The sequence below is a fragment of the Eublepharis macularius genome, chromosome 6 (assembly GCF_028583425.1).
Source record: "Eublepharis macularius isolate TG4126 chromosome 6, MPM_Emac_v1.0, whole genome shotgun sequence".
Taxonomy (NCBI): Eukaryota; Metazoa; Chordata; class Lepidosauria; order Squamata; family Eublepharidae; genus Eublepharis; species Eublepharis macularius.
Window position 1 is genome coordinate 8156697 of NC_072795.1, and position 20219 is coordinate 8176915.

General features: G+C 48.8%; 1 protein-coding gene across 1 annotated transcript in view; it reads left to right on the forward strand.

The window, feature by feature from the left end:
• EIF2B5 (eukaryotic translation initiation factor 2B subunit epsilon) overlaps window positions 1–20219 on the forward strand; it is a 34772-nt gene extending 14553 nt beyond the window's left edge. The window contains exons 6-16 of the mRNA XM_054983846.1: window positions 156–233; window positions 1084–1396; window positions 3971–4116; window positions 4626–4764; window positions 5956–6057; window positions 6609–6716; window positions 7250–7340; window positions 9415–9538; window positions 13742–13867; window positions 14761–14871; window positions 17835–20219. Of these exons, the coding sequence (XP_054839821.1) occupies window positions 156–233; window positions 1084–1396; window positions 3971–4116; window positions 4626–4764; window positions 5956–6057; window positions 6609–6716; window positions 7250–7340; window positions 9415–9538; window positions 13742–13867; window positions 14761–14871; window positions 17835–17900 (1404 nt within the window). The 3' untranslated portion in view covers window positions 17901–20219. The remainder of the gene's footprint in view (window positions 1–155; window positions 234–1083; window positions 1397–3970; window positions 4117–4625; window positions 4765–5955; window positions 6058–6608; window positions 6717–7249; window positions 7341–9414; window positions 9539–13741; window positions 13868–14760; window positions 14872–17834) is intronic.

Genomic DNA, 20219 nt, shown 5'->3' on the forward strand with positions numbered 1-20219 from the left:
CTCGTTGGCCTGTCAGGTGCTCCTGACTCCAGTCTTGCTTTTCTACTGCAGACCATCCTGCCCACCTGAAACGATTTTTAAAGGGCATAACTTGGCAGCGGCGCTTTCTCTTCTGACTTGGATTTGTCTTCACGTACCTGTTCTTCTTCTTGCAGGTGGCTGAGCTGTTCACGGATAACTTTGACTACCAGACTCGGGATGACTTTGTGCGTGGCCTTTTGGTTAATGAAGAGGTGAGCTCGTGTTGAGGGAGGTCAGCCAGAAGCCAGTGGAGAGGGGGAGTGAGCTTGGGCATTGCTGTACGCAGAAGGGAGGACAAGCTAAGACTGATGATCAATAGCCAGGAGTTCTGAATGTTGTGAAAGGATTGGGAGGATGGGAAGTGAGTTGGTAATGGGTTGTTTGCCAAGGAATGGCAGCATGAAAGTAATAATAATAACAACAACATTTGATTTATATACCACCCCTCAGGATGACTTAACACCCACTCAGAGCAGTTTACAAAGTATGCCATTTTTATCCCCACAACAAAACACCCTGTGAGGTGGGTGGGGCTGAGAGAGCTCCTAGAAGCTGTGATTGACCCAAGGTCACCCAGCTGGCTTCAAGTGAAGGAGTGAGGAATCAAACCCGGTTCTCCAGATTAGAGTCCTGCACTCTTAACTGCTACACCAAACTGGTGTGGGGAAGTGGTGCAGAAGAGGCAACGAACTAGTCTGCTTGCCTACTTTCTAACTCCATGACCGCTTAGCCCAGCTGCCTAGTAGCTTCGGAAAGTTCATTGGGGCGCACCTGACACATTCTCAGGTCACTCAGTAGTGGAGGGCATTCCTTTTTTAGAACCAATCCCAGGAGCTCTCCCTTGCCCTATGTCTCTTTCCCGACAACGGCCCTGGCCACCTTCTTCCCCTACCATTTGGTCCTCCAGTGCTCCACACCAGTTTGCCATGTAGAAAAATTTGTACAGCCATATTGGTCCTGGCAAGATTCAAAAACGAATAAAATCCATGCAAATTGACACAAAACATTGTGCAAGCAGATTGCCAGGATTGGTCTGTTGACTAGCATTTCGCTGTTCTCCAGGTTCTGGGCAACCAGATCCACCTGCATGTGACATCAGAAGAATATGGTGCCCCTGTATCCAACTTGCTGATGTATGAATCCGTGTCCTTTGACGTTATCCAACGCTGGGTTTACCCGATGACCCCGGAGACGAACTTCAGCAACGACCAGAAGCAAAGTTGCACCCATTCACGCCACAATATCTACCGGGGAGCAGAAGTGAGCCTGGGCCATGGCAGCGTGCTGGAAGAGAACGTCTTGATTGGACGGGGAACGTCTGTGGGCAACAAGTGCTTAATAACCAACAGTGTCATTGGGCCAGATTGCAAGATAGGTGAGTTCTCAAAGCAAAGGGATCTTGCCCCCGTCCTTTGAATATGGTGTACAAAGATGTTACCTCCTACTTCCTTATGAACTTACCTGACCACTAAAGTCATCTTCCAAGGCCCTGCTTCAGGTGCCCCTGCTTGCTGAGTGGTTGGCAATACAAGACAGGGGCTTCTCGGTCATGGCACCAAAGCTCTGGAACTCTCTCCCCAAAGAGGCTTGCTTGTCCTCTTCTGTCACTGTCTTCTGCCAGCTGATGAAGATTTCTTTTGTTGCATGCGATGTTCCCTCTATGACCTGTCCTTTTTGCATTGTTTTTAATTGTTGTGTATTTTAGCTTGGTTTTAATTGTTGAGTGATTTGTTTTTGTTTGGTTGTAATGATTTTTAGGTTGTGTTTTTATTTAAAAATCTGTTATTGGCTTTGGTGGCCCTGATGAGGGCAGAGGTATAAATTCTGCAAATAAATCTTCTTACTAAATAAGTGAGTAAGCATATTTCAGACAATTCACTTTATACCCTGTTGCACCACCAGAGGGCGCTTCCATGGAGGGAAGCCTAGGCAAGGAACCGTGTCCCTCTAGAAAATGTGCCATGGTGGGAAGCCCAGGCTGGGAGCAAGCGGCAGTGCCTGCCTCCTGCCGTCACCCAGCTGGTATTAGGAGTGAGGCAGGTGGCAGTGCCCCCACCACCCGACTTAACCCAGCTGATATTAGGAGTGGAGCAGGTGGCAAAGCCCTCCCCTGCCTCAACCCAGCTGGTATTAGTGGTGGATCAGGTGGCAATGCCCACCTCGCACCTTCACCTGGCTGGGATCAGGCACAGAGCAGGAGGCAATGCCCTTCTTCCCTTCACCCAGATGGCATAAGGAGCGGAGCAGGTGGCAATGCCTGCCCTCTTCAACCTACCGGAATAAGCCACTGAGCAGGAGGCAATGCCCAGCCTATCTTCACCCTGCCGGAGTCAGGAGCCAAGCATGCAGCAATGCTTGCCCCCCCCCCTTCAACCTGCCAGAATCAGGAGCAAAACAGGTTGGAGTACCCGCACCCTCTTCACCCAGCTGGGATCAGGAGCAGAACGGGTAGTAAAGCCCACCGCCTACCTTCCCCTGTCAGGATCAGGCACAGAGCAGGAGGCAATGCCTGTTCCTCCCTTCACCCAGTGGGGAACAGGTGGCGGTGCCCACACCCCTTCACCCAGCAGGGATCAGGCTCGGAGCAGGCGGCAATGCCTGCCCCCCTTCACCCAGCCGTAGTCAGGCACAGAACAAGAGGCAATGCCCCCCCCTTTACCTGGCATGTATCAGGCATGGAGCAGGTAGCAATGCCCACCCCACACCTTCACTAGCTGGAATCAGTGATGGAGGAGGAGCGAATGCCTTCCTGCCCGCCCTCCCCTTTCTAGAGCCCGTTGTATATTTTCCCACAACGGGCTTTGTTGCTAGTGTGTATATAAATATGTATAAATAAATGGGGTGTAAATTCTGTAGATGATGATGATGAGGGTGGTTAGCCCAGGGAGTTGTGCCACTATTCTGTGGCTGAAATAACAGGAGTTGTGATTGGCTGTTCACAATTTTTTACCAACCTTATGGAATGGTGGGAGGCAAAATGCATTTTAAGAATGAAGGATGGGAAAAGTAAGGTCAGAATGACGCTTTCCAGTCTCAGGTTTTGGTGCAGGCAGCTAATAATACACTGCAGTAAAAGCTGCATACCAGGATTGAGGAAAGTCTCAAAGGGATGGAGGAGACCTGTCCTACACTAGAGCTTTTGAACATTAGTGATCTGTTGGCTCAGGCTCGGCCAGTATGGAACGGCAGCAGAGTTCTGAGTTTAAACCGAGCTCTTTCCCAGCCTCGCATAAAGCAAATGGTGGCTCCCTTGATTTCTGGAGTGTTGGGTGTATGCTAAATCCTCCCCAGCTTCATGGCTGGCTGGCTTGTAACGTCTGTCCTGATATTACTCTTCCCTCTGAAAGAGAGCAACTTGGAAAGGCTGTGGGTTGGACAGTGGTTCCCTTTGAGGAAAACGGTGGGGTAAAGGGCGCATGGTTCTGGGTTTTGGCATTGAATGCCCACCGGTGCTGACTGTGCTTCTGCCACATCAAGCAGTTTCATGTAGGTGTGAGACATTGGATGTCCCTATATGAACTTGTACACCATTTCCAATTATTATGTCAATCCCTTCCTACGGGGCGGCAGCAGCCTGCTGCTCCAGGGCTTTCCCGACAATTGTTCCAGAGCTCTGGAATGGGCTCCTATAAAGGGCTGAGTTGTTCCCTCTCCCTGTTTTCCAGGGGCAGGAGTGGGGGGTGCGAGGCAGTCCTGTGCCGGAGTGCCTTTAGCCGGACTGCCTACTGATGCCTTTCAGGCCGCTGGTTTTTATAAAATAGTCTTGGATTTTAAAATTGCTGAGCATGTATTAGGTTTTATTAACACGTTTATGGTCCCCGTGTAGGCTGTTCTCTGTAGACCCCCTCTCGCATCCCCTTCTGGGGTGAAAAGAGCTAGTATAAAATTGTCTTGATGTTAAGAAAGAGATGGCAGCTCTGTTCTACATGCTTTGGGTGGTGTTTATCAGGTGACGAGGTTGTTCTGGACGGGGCATTCCTCTGGAACGGTGTCTCTGTCGGAGACCATGTGAAAATCCAGCAGTCAATCGTCTGCGATGAGGCTGAGGTGAAGAAAGGGGTAACGCTGAATCCTCGCTGTGTCCTCACTTCCCAGGTGAGTTTGAAAAGCCCGTTGCTCTGCTTTGGTCTTTTACTCACTCTGATGGTTCAACGCACCAAAAAACCTCCCGTTCTCCTCAAGGCACCCCGGTTTGCCCTGGGTAGGCCTGAATGGCCTTCGGCTAGTCAGGAAATCAGCCTCTGTAGACCATCAGCTGAATGAATGAATGAATGATTGCTCGATTGTGGTCAAAGACCAGCCCCAGAGTAGATACAACTCCAGAAATGCTGAACCATCAGCAAAATGGGAATAACTGCAATAATTGTGACATGGCGATTGAACGCGGAAGAACTCTGCATGCTTGTGTGAATAGCTGTTGTCTGTTTTGCCACACAGCAAGAGAGAAATGACCTGGCAGACATCTTGCTTTGCTGCCTAGAACGCTTGGCTTATCTGTGGGAATAATTTATTTGAGTCATTGGCGGGCCATACAGGTGCCTCTGGGAATAGAATTTGAAATTTTTTGTTTGTTAGATCCAGGTGAAACCTTGCTTGATTTCCAGGTGGTGGTGGGCCCTGACTTCATCCTCCCAGAAGGCACCGTAATCTCCTTACATCCCACAGATGAGGAAGAGGAGGACGATGACCAGTTCAGCGACGATTCTGGCGTGAATAAAGAGGAGAGCAAAGCTAAGTTAAAAGGTGGGTGACCCATGGGTCTGTCTTGACTAGCCAGGGGCCAAGAAGGTGTCTCTCCACACCCCCATCCTCTGCCCTGCTGAATCCCACCCACTTGTTAAGGGTCTCCTGGCCCTCCAGAGTTGCTTTTTCAGAGAGCGCAGAGAAACATGGCAGGAAAGATTCATTCCACTTGTGGGTATTAAAAGCCAGCTGAGATGATCCCTTTTTTAAAAAAAGCCTGGCTCTCATGATGAGAAGATGAGAATGTGGATTTAAAAACCTACAGTGCTCGTTCAGTAGTGGCAACCTGGGCTGGTTTAGTGCATTTTGTTACCCCGAGGAAGCCACGCTCAATGACTCCTTGTGCCGCTTTCCATAGTGGGTCGGCTTGGCCTTGGCTGGTGATGGGATTTTTAATAGTACTCTGCCACCAATGTATAAGTTCCCCTATTGCCACTTACCCACATATATTTCAAGACACCAAACACCGTGATTACAGAAGAAAAATGGGTTTGTTTATAGAATAAGCGCAGACCCATAACACCTCTCTTTAGGATCATCTGTGTAAAGACCAGTCACATCAGAGAATCTTATATACCCATAATGCTAATTGTTTACGGGATGAAAGATCAAAAGGTTATTACAAACATCCCATCAGAATTACATTTCCCAGGATACGTGGCACCCAACAAACCTGATTGACAGGACAATCAGATCTCACTGTAATATAAGCACCTCAATGCTGAATTCATACTTTTGTCATGGGTTCGAAATTCCTCTGGGGAGTAACACATTCAAGGTTAAATTCTTAGTTACGAAATTAAAACAATGAAAAATGTTCACAGTTAGAAGGAACTTTCTTGCCTCACTGCAAGATTGAGCCGATCTGTAGTTCAGTCTCTACAGTTTAGGAGAAAGAATCTGCCCACCGAGGCAAAGTTGCCTGGTGTGTGTGTGTGAGTCTTCTTGCTTGAATGTGCTCACACATAGATTCTAGAAGAGGGCTTCTAAAAGTCCCTTAACAGCTGGCAGCTGTGGGAGCGCAGAAGATGATTCACATCGCCTCTCATGCCACTGAGGCTCAGGAGCAAGTCACGGTCATGTGGCGCACCTGTGCCCTTCTTATTGCGCTACCTCTAATCTGCAGACTGTTGCTTGGACCCACATGCCATGAGGTCAGATCGAACCTACGTTGCCACTTTCTCCTTCTAGATTACAACATGGCAGAAGTGGGCTCCGAAGGTAGAGGCTACCTCTGGAAAGCAGACAGCGAAAATGACGTGGATGAAGAGGAGCAAAGGCAGAGCCTGTGGGGTGAGGAGCCCGAGAGCTTAGCAAGCACCTGTTGATGGGATGCCACAGCCATCGGAAGAGGGCATGTTAACATGGAGCAAGCTGCCCACACAGTTCCTCTTGTAATGAATGACAATTTTGCAAGAATGCAGATATGGCAGGGATTTTCCTTCACTGTGTCCATTACTGATTTGCCCGTCTGTTTAAGGCCACCTCAGTATGGCAGAGCAAGGGTGCCTGAAATTTTAGGGAGTCACAGGTAGGCAAAAATGTTCAAACTTTTGCAGCACCACAGGTTGATGGGCTCCGCAGCGTGGTCCTGCGTACCAAAGAGACTGGGTAGATTCTTCTCAGATCAGTGGTGTGCATCCCGTTAAGCTTATTGCCCGGAAGGAGTCCATAAAGAAGCTTCTTCAAAAGGTGCCTCCCTGGTTTTGGAATACAGAGTTGCTTTCTCATACTCTCAGTGGCGGGCTGTGGCTGTTTGTCAGAACTTTGGGAGGGAAGCCTGCCAGAATTAAAGTTTTGGGAACGCCCCTTCCAGAAGCCCATTTCTCTCTCTGTTTCACTAGGCCCCACTTTAAATGCAGAAGGAGAAAGTGAGACAGAAAGCGATGTGAGTCTGGGGTCCGAGCAGCCGGATAGTCGGGCAGCTTCCCCTCAGCTGGATGACATCAAAGGTGAGTATCTGACATTACCAGATGTACAATTAGCTCTACCCTGGCAAGCCTGATCTCATCAGATCTTGAGAGCTGCTGTAGCATAGTGGTTAAGTGGTTGGGTTGTGAGTCAGCACTCTGCTGGTTCGAATCCCACTGCTGCCAGGAGCTTAGTAGGTAGCCTTGGGTATGTCAGGGTTAGCCTTGGTTAATAATTGAATGGGATACCTCCAAAGAAAACCTGTGTTGCTGTGCAGAGGCAGGCAATGGCAAACCACCTCTGTTAGTCTCTTTGCCTTGAAAAACCCCAACAGGGCTATGACTTGTTGGCTCTTCCCACTGCCACCACAGTTAGCTCTGCATGTGAGCATATCCCAGCACTGCTTCTAGGAGGAAAAAAAAAACCTCGGTGCATGGAAATACTGCATTTTGGCCAGGAGCTTCCCCCTCCCCTCCCAGTTTGGGACTTGATGCCAAATGCCAATGACAGCTTTCCTCCGCACATGCTGGCGTTCCCTGCTTGTGGTCTAACAATCCCGTTGCTTTGGTTGCAGTCTTCCAGAATGAGGTGCTGGGTACTTTGCAGAGGGGAGAAGAGGAAAACATCTCCTGTGACAACCTGGTGTTGGAGATCAACTCTCTCAAGTAAAGCAACGTTTCTCAGTCTTTTTGAACTCCATGGGGGGGCGGACTGTTTGCATCTTTCCAACCCCCCCCACTCCCAGCCTCATAGATAAGCATGCAGGTTCCTTACAACAGCTGTGTATGCTGCCTGTTAGGATGGGTGTAAAGATAATAATAATAACATTCGATTTATATACCGCCCTTCAGGACAACTTAATGCCCACTCAGAGCGGTTTACAAAGTGTTATTATTACCCCACAGCAATCACCCTGTGAGGTGGGTGGGGCTGAGAGAGCTCTGAGAGAGCTGTGACTAGCCCAAGGTCTCCCAGCTGGCTTCAAGTGGAGGAGTGGGGAATCAAACCCGGCTCTCCAGATTAGAGTCCCGTGCTCTTGACCACTACACCAAACTGGCTCTGTAGACTGGGGTGAGGACTAGAATAGGGCATCTTGGACTCCCTCTAAAAGATGCGTGGGGGGAAACTCCATATGGGGCCACTCTCTCTGCAGCGTGTGTGGTTAGCATAGGTGTTTTGGTGGCCGCAGTGCTCATTTTCTGCTCCTGGGAGGAAAGTGTCTCTGGCTTTGATTGCTGCTGGGATCCTTTCCTGACATCTTGAGCCCCGTACCTCCAGGTGTCCTGCACGGCTGCCTACCCTGGAGTCTGAAATCCACTGCAGAAAAGGGAGCCTAGAAACATTCATGTGCAACATACAGCAATCATAGTCGGAGCAGATATAAAGAAGTTCCACAACCGGGTTACGGAGAACTAGGGCACGATGCGGTAAGATAATGTGTACCGTATACTGTGCCATCAACCACCATCCTTGCCCCTTTGCAAAAGCAACCTTCTGAACAATTCCGCCTTACACACATCCTACAGGATGACAGAAGAGCAGAAGTCTTCCTGACTTTCTCAGGCAGGACTTTCCGCAAAATGGGAACCGCCCCAGATAATGCCCGGTTACGGGCAGCTGCTTGTCTTACTCGTTTGCAAGATGACACCTTCAAGAGACTTTGCTCCTATGAGTGCAGCTGCCAAAGTGGGGCATATTGGGAGAGGGTGATCCCTTCGATAATACTTCTCCTAGGCCATGACTTCAGAGTAAGAACACAAAAAGTTTAGAGGGAGAGGGAAGGTTTAGAGGGAGAGCTTTAGAATGAAGGTATTCGAATGGTGGTTCAGTTTTACTAGGCAAACTGCTTGGTACACTTGCTGTTTATGTCAGTCTTGCAAATAAATTGCCACTCCCTCCTCTTTCTCTGTCTTTCTGTAAGAAAAGCCATGTTGGATCGGTCCAAAGGCCCATCAGGACCAGTGTCCTTTTCACACAGTGGCCGACCAGCTGTCTCTAGGAAGCCCATAACAGCATCTTCCTGTCAGTGTTCCCCAGCATCTGCTGTTAAAGAAGCATACTGCCTCTGGTACTGGAGGAAGTAGATATCCATCTTGACTAGATCCAGAGGAGTTAGCCGTGTTAGTCTGTAGTAGCAAAATCAAAAAGAGTCCAGTAGCACCTTTAAGACTAACCAATTTTATTGTAGCATAAGCTTTCGAGAACCACGTTCTCTTCGTCAGATGCATGGACCTGTGATAATGAGATAACCATTCATATAAATGACTAGTGGCCATTTATAGCCCCATCTTCCATATATTTGTCCACTCCCCTTTTAAAACCTTTCAAGTTGGCTGCTGTCACAGCACTCTGTGGCAGTAAGTTCCCTGGGTCACTAATTAGATTTTCATTTATTGAGGACCGTGAAGTGGATTCACTGGTCCTGTATAAATAATCTCCCCCTGATCACAAGAAGAGCTGTGAATCCTCACCTGTCCTAGCACAGTTGTAGCGGACGTGTACTTCTGCATGCACACGAGTCTTTGGGGCCATTTGTGGCATGTGCTTCTCTACCAAAGAACGTTTAAGTATACAATAATGAAGTATGAACCGTACTATCCTGTTGAGAAGTTCTTCGCACTTCAGTAAAGCTACACATGTGGTAGGCAGGTTAATGAGATGAATTACCTGTAGGGCACTAGAAGGGAGAACATGCTTGATGTTCCTTTTCTTTTTTGTCCTTTTTCTTTTTCCCCCCAGGTATGCGTATAACATTGGCCTGAAGGAGGTGATGGAGGTACTCAGCAAGGTGGTCCTGGAGTTTCCCCTGCAACAGATAAACTCCGAAAAAGATCCCCAGCACTATTGCATCTTGGTAGTCCCTGTGAGTAGGCCCTCCTCCTCTGCTTCACTCAGTGTCTACTTTTCGTTTCCTCTGGTGTTTGTTTTCTTTCTTTGGAAACACGCAGCATTTGCTGTTCCAGAGTTACTGGCTTAAAACACGCAGTATTTGCTGTTCCAGAGTTACTGGCCTGAGCCGCGTGCCTCTGAAGATCTGCTTCCAGATTGATGCTGAAGGCACGGGTTCCTTTGTTGGGTTTAAGGAAGTGTGAAAGCAGTGTAAAAGGTGCTTGCCAGGGAGCAGAGATCCCCTTTTCCCTGGCAAGTGTATCTGGCCTTCTCTAGACTTAACAAGGGGAACAAACAGGTGCTTGGATCTCTCAGATCCATTCCAGTGTGCTTAAAAGGCACTGAAGTGCGAGAGAGAGGAGGGGAAGTCATGTTATCCAGTGTAAAGAAAAACTGGACCTTTCCAAGCAACTCTGACTTTTGTGTAGCCTCATCCGCTGACCTGCATTTCTGTTTTAGTTTGAATGTTCCTGCACTGCTTTGTATACTGTTATGACGCTGACCCCCTCACAAGCCTTTCGTATCCCTTGCCCACCCACCCCAAACCTCCCTTCACAGATTTGGAGCTTCACAAGCAGGTAGCGGCTGATCACCACACATGACCAGTCTAGCCTCCACTACAGCAATCAGCGAGCCCTGACCCAAATCTTCACAGGGCCCCCCTCTCTCCTCTTCCAGAGGCTCCACCAGACAGGGAGCCCATTCCCTGTATGTACCTCCCCTCACCCAGCTACAGACCAGGGCTATTACATGCCATAGAGATAGAGACATACACACAAACACCGGCAACTTTATTTTCTCTCTCTCTCTCTCTCTCTCTCTCTCTCTCTCTCGCTCTCTCGCTCTCTCGCTCTCTCTGGGAGCTGGGAAGGGCCGATGCGCAGCACACACTTGCACGCACACACACACACACCGCGGAAGCCAGTCTGGTTGTTCTCTAGCAGAGTCCTCAGTCCTTGCATCTGCTGCTTTGCATTGTTTCGGAGTCACCACCTCCTTTACTGTAAGATCAAGGATCTCCGTTCCTACTTGTGCTTGAAGAAGGGAGCTCTGACTCTCAAAAGTTCATACCCTTGAAATCTTGTTGGTCTTCAAGGTGCCACTGGACTCTAATCCTGCTGTTCTACTGCAGACCCAACACAACTACCCATCTAAAACTATCCTTCACCTCCTTTCAAATACAGCGTGTGATTCTAAATTGTTGGTTCTGCCCTTGTTTCAGGCATATATTTTGTGTGTGTGTGTGTGTGTGTGTGTGTGTCCATCCATTAAATACAGCAGCGCTGTGTGGTAGTTTAGGCCGAGATGAACAGTGAAGTCCTAAACCTGTGGGCTTAGACTGGAGTAACTTGCTTAAGATTTCACTAAAAGCTTTGCTTTCTCAGGATTTTCTCCCCGGGCTTTTCTGTGATATAATCTAGAGAAAGCTAGGGAAGCTTTTGCAATATAGATTACCAGAACACACATCCCTTGGAATGTAGACCTTTAACCCTGGACCTCAATTTCCCAGCACTTAAGAAATGTGCAAGCTTTAAAAGATTATGTGCTTGTGGCACAGGGGTGACAGAGACAATCTTGCACGCCGCTGTCTTGCAATTAATAGAGAGGATGTCGTTGCGCCACTTTTGGCTATGGTAACCAGGCCAATCGGCACTCTTCTTGCTGGGAATAACGTATACATTACCGAAAACTGGCAATATTTTTTTAACGCAACCACTGTGATAAGGTCTTGGATGGTGAAACGACCCTGCCAGTTTCATTTTAATAATTGCTATGTTTGGTTTTACTGCCTGTATTTTAAAGGTCCGTTGAACATATAGTGGACTTTCTGCTGACTTTGCTTTCTCCCCTTGCCAGCAAGAGCAGTGGGTAACCAATAATGTACAGGGCTGTAGTCACTAAGGTTTCAAATCTGCACCCACGCTTAGCACAGACATTCACTGGAAGTCCCTGGGCTAGTTGCTTTATCTTTCTATCAGTTTGCCTGTTTCTCCTGCCCTCCTTCCACAGAACACTGGGTGGCATGCGTGGCTCTCCTGTCTTCCATTTTTCCCTCCCGCACCCATCCGCAACAACCCCGCGAGGCAGATTAGACTGCAAGAAAGCAACCAGCTTAAGGCCACCCCATGAGCTTCATTATTAAGTGGAGGTTTGAACCTGGGTGTCTCAAGTCATAGTCGGAAGTTCTGGCTTCCCCACCGCACGGGCTGTCCAAGTGTCGACCCCTTCTAATTCTTGAGAGTTTCGTAAATGTTTGTTTGCTCTGACAGCCCGTCAGGTTCCTGAGACATTGTTTGGCCTTCCCTGGCCTTGAAGGAAAGCTCCCGGCTGCTTGTTTGTTCAGCTTCTTTTGAAAGTCCCCAAGGAAGACTGTTGCTCAACTGCCCTAGGCAGCTCGTGCTATGTGGACAGTTTATAACCCCAGCGTGTGCACACGGTTGTGTGCGGGGGTCATTGTTGTCTGCAGTTTTGCAGACAGCTTTTTGTTCATTTCCCTGGGTCACTTCTCTTTCCTTGAAGCAGAGGGCAAAACCTGTTGACAGCTCCTGCGGAATCTGCACCATTTAGATACTCTCCGTTACTGCTTCCAAAGTGTTAATTAAATTGAAGTCTTGAAGTGTGTGTGTGGTGGGGGGGGGGGGGGGCGACGATGACACAATACTTCAGATCAGTCAGAAATGTAAGGCCTTCCTCCTTCCAGAACCACTTCCCATTCCTAGCAGTAGGTTCTGATAGCCAATGCAGAGTCTTCAATCTAGGTGGAGCTTTCTAGGTGACTCCCTGGGCAGGGACTGCAGCCTATCTTGCAGTAACCCATGCAGGCACCCTTGGGAGTTCTGTCCAATGCCGCTGGCCCCTTCGTTCCACTCCTGCTCTTGTATCTTAGCCTCCCTCTCTGGGGCATCATTTAAACCCTACCCTGTAGGATACTTGGCTCTGTGGAGTGTTTGACTACCTGCCAGAAACAGAGTAGTATAATGGTTAGTGCCAAAGTTGGATCTGAGAGGCCCAAGTTTGAATCGCCATTCTGCCATGGAAGCTCGCTGGGTGACCTTGGACCGGTCATATACTCTCAGCCTAACCTTCCTCCCAGGGTTGCTGTGAGGATAAAATGAAAGACAGGAGAAAGATGTAAGTGAACCTGCTGGGGAGTAACATATGTTTATGCACTGGATACGTGAAAACCATCCAGTCATGTTTAAGATCAGGCCTTTTTTTCAGCAGGAACGCAGTGGAACAGAGTTCTGGCACCGCTTTAAAATGGTCACATGGCCAGTGGACCCGCCCCCTGATCTCCAGACAGAGGGGAGTTTAGATTGCTGTGGCACGGAGGGCAATCTAAACTCCCCTCTGTCTGGAGATCAGGGGGGCGGGGCCACCGGCCATGTGACCATTTTCACCAAGGGCAATTTAAACTTTTAAAAACTTCCCCTTTGTTCCAGCTGACCCAAAGTGACGTCATTGTGCGGTCCTGAGTTCCACCACCTCTTTTTCCAGAAAAAAAGCCCTGTTTAAGATTATGTAATAAATAGATTCACCTTCTGAAACATCATGGCAATTTTAAAAGGGGGGGCCATTTTTTAAAAAGTTGCATTCTTACGAGGCTTTTACAATGTATTGGGTCATGAGCAAACAGCTTTTTCCTTTCTTTTGGTAATACCTTGGTCTTCAGCGTATAACCTGATACGCATTCTTGTGGAGAATAGTCCAAAAGAGGAGCGGAGCTTGAGGTTTGTATGAATTTTAACTTCCAGCCAGAACTGTGCACAAATTTCATGATACCACAATATCTGTCAGTGATCTCCGTGGTTAAAGCTTACGTTGCCATCAGCTGCCAAGCTTTTAGAGAGGAGCCAAACGGGGGTCCAGTAGGACCAATGTGCTATGAGTTAAGAGTCTATTATTGAACGTGGATGTTGCTTATAGATGCCAGTAAAGAATCCCGGTGTTACTCTGCCAAGACAAATTCCAAGCTCTTGGCTTCTAATATTACTTTCTCAGGAAAGAGCCAGGGGTTTTTTTGCATCGTAAATGCATTAAACATTTTAATCTTTGAAATGTGTTCCAGTAATCTAACGGTATCGAGGTCAGAAGCTATTGCCAGCGTCTCTGACATGTAATCTGATCTATTTCAATATGTTTCCACCTTCTTGGTTCTTCTCTCCCCCCTCAACAGTTACTGAAAAACTGGGCTCCGGTCTTCAAGAACTACATCAAGCGGGCATCTGATCATTTGGATGCCCTCCACGCCATTGAGGACTTCTTCCTAGAGCATGAAGACCTTTGCATGTCTATGGCCAAAGTAAGCTTTCCCCACAATTGGAGCGATGCATGTTTCCACCCCAGCCTTAGATGTCGGGTTGAATTACAGCTGTGCCTCTGCTCAAGTTTTGCTTCATACCAGGGAGGAAAGTGTTCGCAAGCCTGTCGACACGAGCATAGGGAGGAACTTCTCTCGAGTCATTGAAAGAACCCTGCTATGCTCGCAAGGCCCTGGTGAATTTTGTCGGCAGCTACTGACATTATAGACCTCCCAGCCCCACCCTCCAACTTCAGTACTGCCACTTCAGTAGCCGGGGAAAACCCAGTGCTGAGATCACATCACAAAACAGAAAATCAGCTTTTGAAAGAAAACGCAGATCTGGAATATTCATATCATTGAAGTTCACCTAAATCTTTCACGTTCTTTGAGCAATGACTTGACACGCTTTCAGGTCCCTCCCCCCTCCATCATGTTGGCTAGAAACTTGAGTGTGAGGGGATATGTTAACTGAAATCAGAAACTACGGCGATTGTTTCTGGGTTTGGCAAGTGGAATTCGCTTACATTTGGGAAGGAGGCCAAGAATCCCTTCAGGGACCTTGACTGTCTCAGTGGCAGGTTGAACCATTTCCTTCCACCAGATCAAGGGCGGTGGCCACTTTCCGCTATTGGTTGCTCTGTCGTTTCTTCACAAGGGGGGGGGGTGGGATTAAGTGTGCTGGAAGAACCTTTGAAAGCTCAGAAAAACTGTATCTTCTTTACCCCACACAGCTCTTTACCTCCAGCCTTCTTGCTCTGTCTTCACTCTTCACCCCAGAACCTTCCTGCCAAATCCCCAAGACTCACAAACCTGATTGTAACATCCTTCTGGCCATGAGTGAGACCATAGAGAGTAACGGCCACAGAGTCTGGCTCACTTCTACTCTGTTGCAGGTGCTGATGACTTTCTACCAGCTGGAGATCTTGGCGGAAGAGATGATTCTCACCTGGTTTTCTCAACGAGACACAACTGATAAAGGCAGACAGCTCCGTAAAAATCAGCGGGTAAGCCTCTGGGTGAGAACAAGTCTTTCTGAGCTCGGAAAGAGGCTGTGGCTCAGTGGAAGAGCCTCTGCTTTGCATGCAGAAGGACCCGGGTTCAGTCCCGCAGCTAAAAGGAACACACAGCAGGTGACGTGAAAGACGTCTGCTGGAGATCCTGCTGAGCTGCCGCCGATGCGATTGGACGAGACTGAACTTGATGGACTGATGCAGTATAGGGCAGCTTCAAGTGTGTCCATGAGCTGCTGTGCCTTTAAGAAGGCTGATGTCACTCTTCTCCTTTGGTGGGTTGGAGCCCAGGGCTAGAGTGCCTTCAGCGTCCCTTTGGGCCTTGTGGCGGTCAACGGAGAGGAAAGGGTTCTCAATCTCCCTGGACCCTCTCTCTCCTCATTCATCTACTTCTCCCTAAGCAGTGTAGGAGCAGTCTGGCCCTTCCTCCTCGGCTCTCTTAGTGCTGGCTTTAAAAAGGGCTTTCTGGAGACAGGGTGGTCCTGGACGCCTTTAATTCCCTCTGACTTCTTGGGGAATGACAAAACTTATTTATTTATTTTATTCAACTTATACCCCACCCTTCCCACAAGTGGGCTCAGGGCAGCTTCCAACAAAATATACTGTTAAAATGCAATAAAAACATTATTAACACATTAATCCAAATAGCATAAAATTCGGGTGCCACCAGACAAATCAGGCTGATGCAAGATCGCCATAAACCACTGGCACCACCATGTAACTCCAGGGCGGCTGCAAAAGGAGGCTATGGCGGTCAGAAGGGGAGACCAAAGCTGGCCCCTAGTCATGACTGATCCAGTGGCACCTCCGTGCCCCCCTGCCCTGTTTCCTCTCCTTCGGGGCTTCCTCCAAAGGACCACACCTCTCATCCATCTAGACCTAAGGAGGTTGGCACAGCTGCCGCACCTCTCTCCCCCCTCAAGCCTCTTGTTAGTTAATGCCCCTGCGGCTGGGCATCCCGAGCTGGGACCGTGCAGTGGGCCTGCCGGCGGTTGGGCACAGCCCACCCATGTCTCTCCCAGTGTCTTCCCCACTGCTGCTTCCCCAGCACTCCGGGCACTCGATTGGCTGTGTGTGGGCCCCTGGTGTAATTCTCCTGTCCTGGCTCCTCTTGTGGCCTGGCTGTCGTGGGGATTCCGATGGCTGGTCCAAGCTGGGCAGTTTGCCTTCGGTGTAGCTGTGGCCAGCCTTGCAGTGAGTGTGGGGACAGGGCTGTTGACTGTGAGCAGCTGAGCGCTCCTTGAAGAACTAGCTGGGGCTTGCATGCGGATATGTTGGTGGGACTGGTGGGCACAGGCCAGGGCTGCAGCCTTGTCTGTTGTCTGTTGTGAGCATTGGTTTTAAAGCACCCCGACCTCATTTCAGTCACATTCAAAGTTTTAATCTTGAAGACAGAATAGATTCCCATTTGGAGAAGCATGCTGATTTGGGGGCACAGGCTTGCCCCATCTTTTTCAGAGAGCCCTTTTTGGAGCAGCTTTTTTGGCAACCAGCATTTCCTGTCCCTCTTACTTGCTTGCATATGCCTTATGCAGCATTGCTGTGAGAGGCTGCATTAAGTTGCCTGCCAGGGCCCACTGAGAGGACGTTCAGCCTAAGCCGTCCCTTTGGAATAGCCTTCAAGGGCTGCCTCTTCCAGAGTACACTTGAGTGGTCTAGTCTCAAGGCCAAAGAGACAGTCGTGAGCATTAAATCCAGGACAGCTGAGATTCTCCGAATTTTGGCAAAGTTTACTGACATCAAGGGGATACTTCAAGACCTTGAGGAAATGGCTGCAGGTGCTTTGCCTGGTGTGTGGCATTCGGTTGGTCCTTGACCACACGTGTCCTATGCCTCGCTCAGGTCATCATCTTGTCTGCATGTACTTGAGACCCAGATATTATAATAAAATAATAATTATGCTAGTTATCCTGGAGGTGTTTTACCATCTTCTGGGCATGGAGCAAGGGTCACTGGGGCAGTTGGGGCGGGGAGGTAGTTGTGAATTTCCTGCATTGTGCAGGGGGTTGGACTAGATGACCTTAGAGATCCCTTCCACCCCTATGATTCTGTGATTCTGAAATCACTCTTCTAGGCAGATTAATGCCCCTCTCAGAGCAGTGAACTAAGTCAGTGTCATTATTATCCTCGTAATGCAGCTGGGGAGCTGGGACTGAGCGGAGTGGCTTACCCAAGGCCACCTGCTGAGCTCATGGCAGGAGTGGGAGTCGAACCAGCAGAGGCCTGATTTGCTACCCAACCACTTAACCACTATGCTACAGCAGCTCATGAATCCACTGTTCAGTGGACTGCTGATCCAAACTATCCGGATTATCACTCCAGCGTTGGCTTCCTTCATCAGAGTCCTTTTATCAAATCGGCTCCTCTTTTGGGTTCTGAAAAGTGTTCGCTGTTCGTATCTCTTGGGCTTTGTTCGCATGTTATGTGCTCAGGTGACCTTGGCCCAGTCACACACACACTCGTTGGGTTGTTTTGAGGATAAAACGGAGGAGAAGAGAGCCATGTAAGCTGCTTTGGGATATAAATTTTAAAAATTAAAAATAGACTGAATTCCGCAGTGCCTCAAACACCATGTGTTGTGTCCAACAAAGCAGGAAGTGTCACAGAATGTTCCATCTCTCCCTTGGTCTCCTGTGATCTCTGAAATGCTCCCTGTGGGATTCAGAGAAACTCTAGGGGCAGTGCTGGGTAAAGTGTATGTGTTGAGGGGAAAGGGTGGGTGGGCTGCAGTGGAAGGGGAACATTTGCAAACGTCAAGCCCCTTCTGCAGAATCACAGCTGGCAGGAAACAAGAGCTGAATATGGCTCTGCCTTTTACCCCGATATGTAATCTCCATTTCCTCACGTTCTCAGTTCTTTATCACAAAGTTGTCTGAATCCTTTGAACCGTAGACAGTCTGAGTTGACCACCTTTGCTGATTTCCTCCTCTCCTGTTACGTCTTGATTTTTCCCTCAGCTTCAGAAGTTTATCCAGTGGCTGCAGGAGGCCGAAGAGGAATCATCAGAGGGTGAGGAAAACTGACATGTTGGCCTCCATCTGCAAGGGCTGCTCCTGCTGCCCGTCCGGGAAGAAGAGACGGCCCTGGCCTCGGGCCTCAGTTGGAGGGAGCAGAGCAGGAGCAAGACCCAGTGCATGGCGTGTGCGTGTGGGATCTGCGAATCGGAGTGGCTGACAATCCCATTGTCGTTTATTATTGTACTTCGCACCTGTCCCCTGGCATGTCACATCATGCAGGAACCACTGGTGGGAGGAGCCAGAGACCTGTATATGTTCAAGATCTTTGCGGGGCAGGGGATGTCTGTGTATAAATATACATACATATATATATATATATATATGCGGTGATGTATAATAAAATATCAGGAGTTGCTGGGGTGGGTGGGTGGGATCTTGCAGCTGACATAGAGGGTAACAGAGGCAAATATGTACAGGCCCCAAGTCAACCTTAACTGTTGGGGTATGAACCACTATGGAATTGTGTAAAAAAAAGAAAAAAAATATCCTGTAATGGCTGAGGTTATTTGAAGCCCTTGAGTCTTGGGCAGGAGGGGGGAGGCGGAGCTGGGTATTGCAAACAATTCCTTTATTTTGTCTGAAAGCCCAACTGGTAAAGAGACAGCGCAAAAATTGATGGTCAAAGCTCAGGAGCAATGCGAGAAGAATTTATGGGGAGAGTTGTGTGAGGGTGCCAAGATATCCAGGCCCTGGGAAAAGCTGCCTCTCTGGAACGGGAGGAGCGTTTTGCAGTAGAGCTAACTTCCACATTAACTCTGAAGTCCGTTTGGCATTGCAGCCTTTGCCAAAATCACGGAGTCTCTTCTGTTTGTGCAAAACGGGAAAGTATTTACCTACCTCACACGGTGTGAGTTTGTATGAAAAATCTGCAAAAGTGTTCTTATGCTCATGAGGGGCGGGGCGGGGGGGGCGGGACTTATTTATCCACATCTGGCCTGCATGCTGACCAGTCTGGCTCTGGAAGGGGGTATGTACCCTTCAGTGCCACTCTTTCCTGAAGCACGGGCACCCCTGGCACTACCAAGAAGTTTCAGGGAATCTGTTACTCTGCATTTACTAAATACGTCCATGTTCTGCCTTGGGCCTCGGTGACAGCCCGGACTCTGTGTGTGTCAAACACAAACTAGATAGACACAAGTGAGGTCAGTTGTATGCTGCACTCAGGATCCGACTGACCCTCGAGTAACATACATACTGGTTTATCGGTTTTAAACTATGCTTTGGCTTCCCCTTAAATTAAAATAATTTCTCCTTGCCCTTTTCTCATTACTGACAGATTCTGCAAACAATTTGTGTCCATCATTACAACAGGGGGCCAAGAGGCACAGCGGGCAACAGCTTGTGTTGGCAGAGTGTTGTTGACTTGCGGATACGGGCTTATCATTCCCCCACTGCCAGTGGGTACTTCCCGCTGACTTTCAGCTAGCTGGTGGGGGGGGGAACTGGCAGGAAATGGGGAAAATGCCAGTAGAGGCATTCTACTGATGTCACTCCCATGTGTGCAGAAATGATCTCCGCACGTTGCCAGAGGAAACCAGGGACCTCTGCTATTTGGGCAAAACTATGGTTAAACCATAAGAGTTTTGCCCAGCGTCCCTCAGCAATGTGCTGACATCACTTCCAGGTGCATGGGGGTGACATGATGGTGTTGCTGGCGAGGGCTCTTCCTCTGCCACAGCCTAGTAAGTCCCTCCACCAGTTGCTGGGGGCAGGAGGGCTGGCAAACTTATACTGATCTTGCTGCTTTTTTTCTTCATGAGTAGCTACAGCATATCCAAGGGGAGAAGAATACCAGCTGTGCCCACCTGCGCGTGTGGCTTTTTGACATTGGATGGGGCTGTTTTGCCACATGGCCGAAATGAGGTCATTAACCTGTCTGGGATGGAAGGAAGACCCCCTGTTTGGAGGGAAATCCTGAACATGGAGCTGAGCTTTTCATCCCACTCTGTCCACCCTTGTGAATGTTCAGAGGGGGGTGCATTTTCTGTGTCTGCCAATATTTAATTTGTGGAGGAATAAATATCCCTGAGAGAAAAAGAATGGCTTCTCTGCTCTGTGATGTTTTTGAGTTGGAACATGTCTTAATAGGAGCTGGGTGGACCACTCAGCCCTCGGCGCAGTTATTCTTTTCGAAGCTCCGTCAATGGATTGAGAAGGTTGTAACTCCGTTTAGGAGGTTCGCAGATTACTCTGGATAAGAAACGTTTCCAAAATCCCATTTAGCTGATGTAGCGGCTATGGCCTCTTTCACTAAAATCCCTTGCCGGTCTGTGTAGGAGAGTGTTTCTGCCGGCGTGGTTTGGCTCGCCGGCATGTTTACAAGCC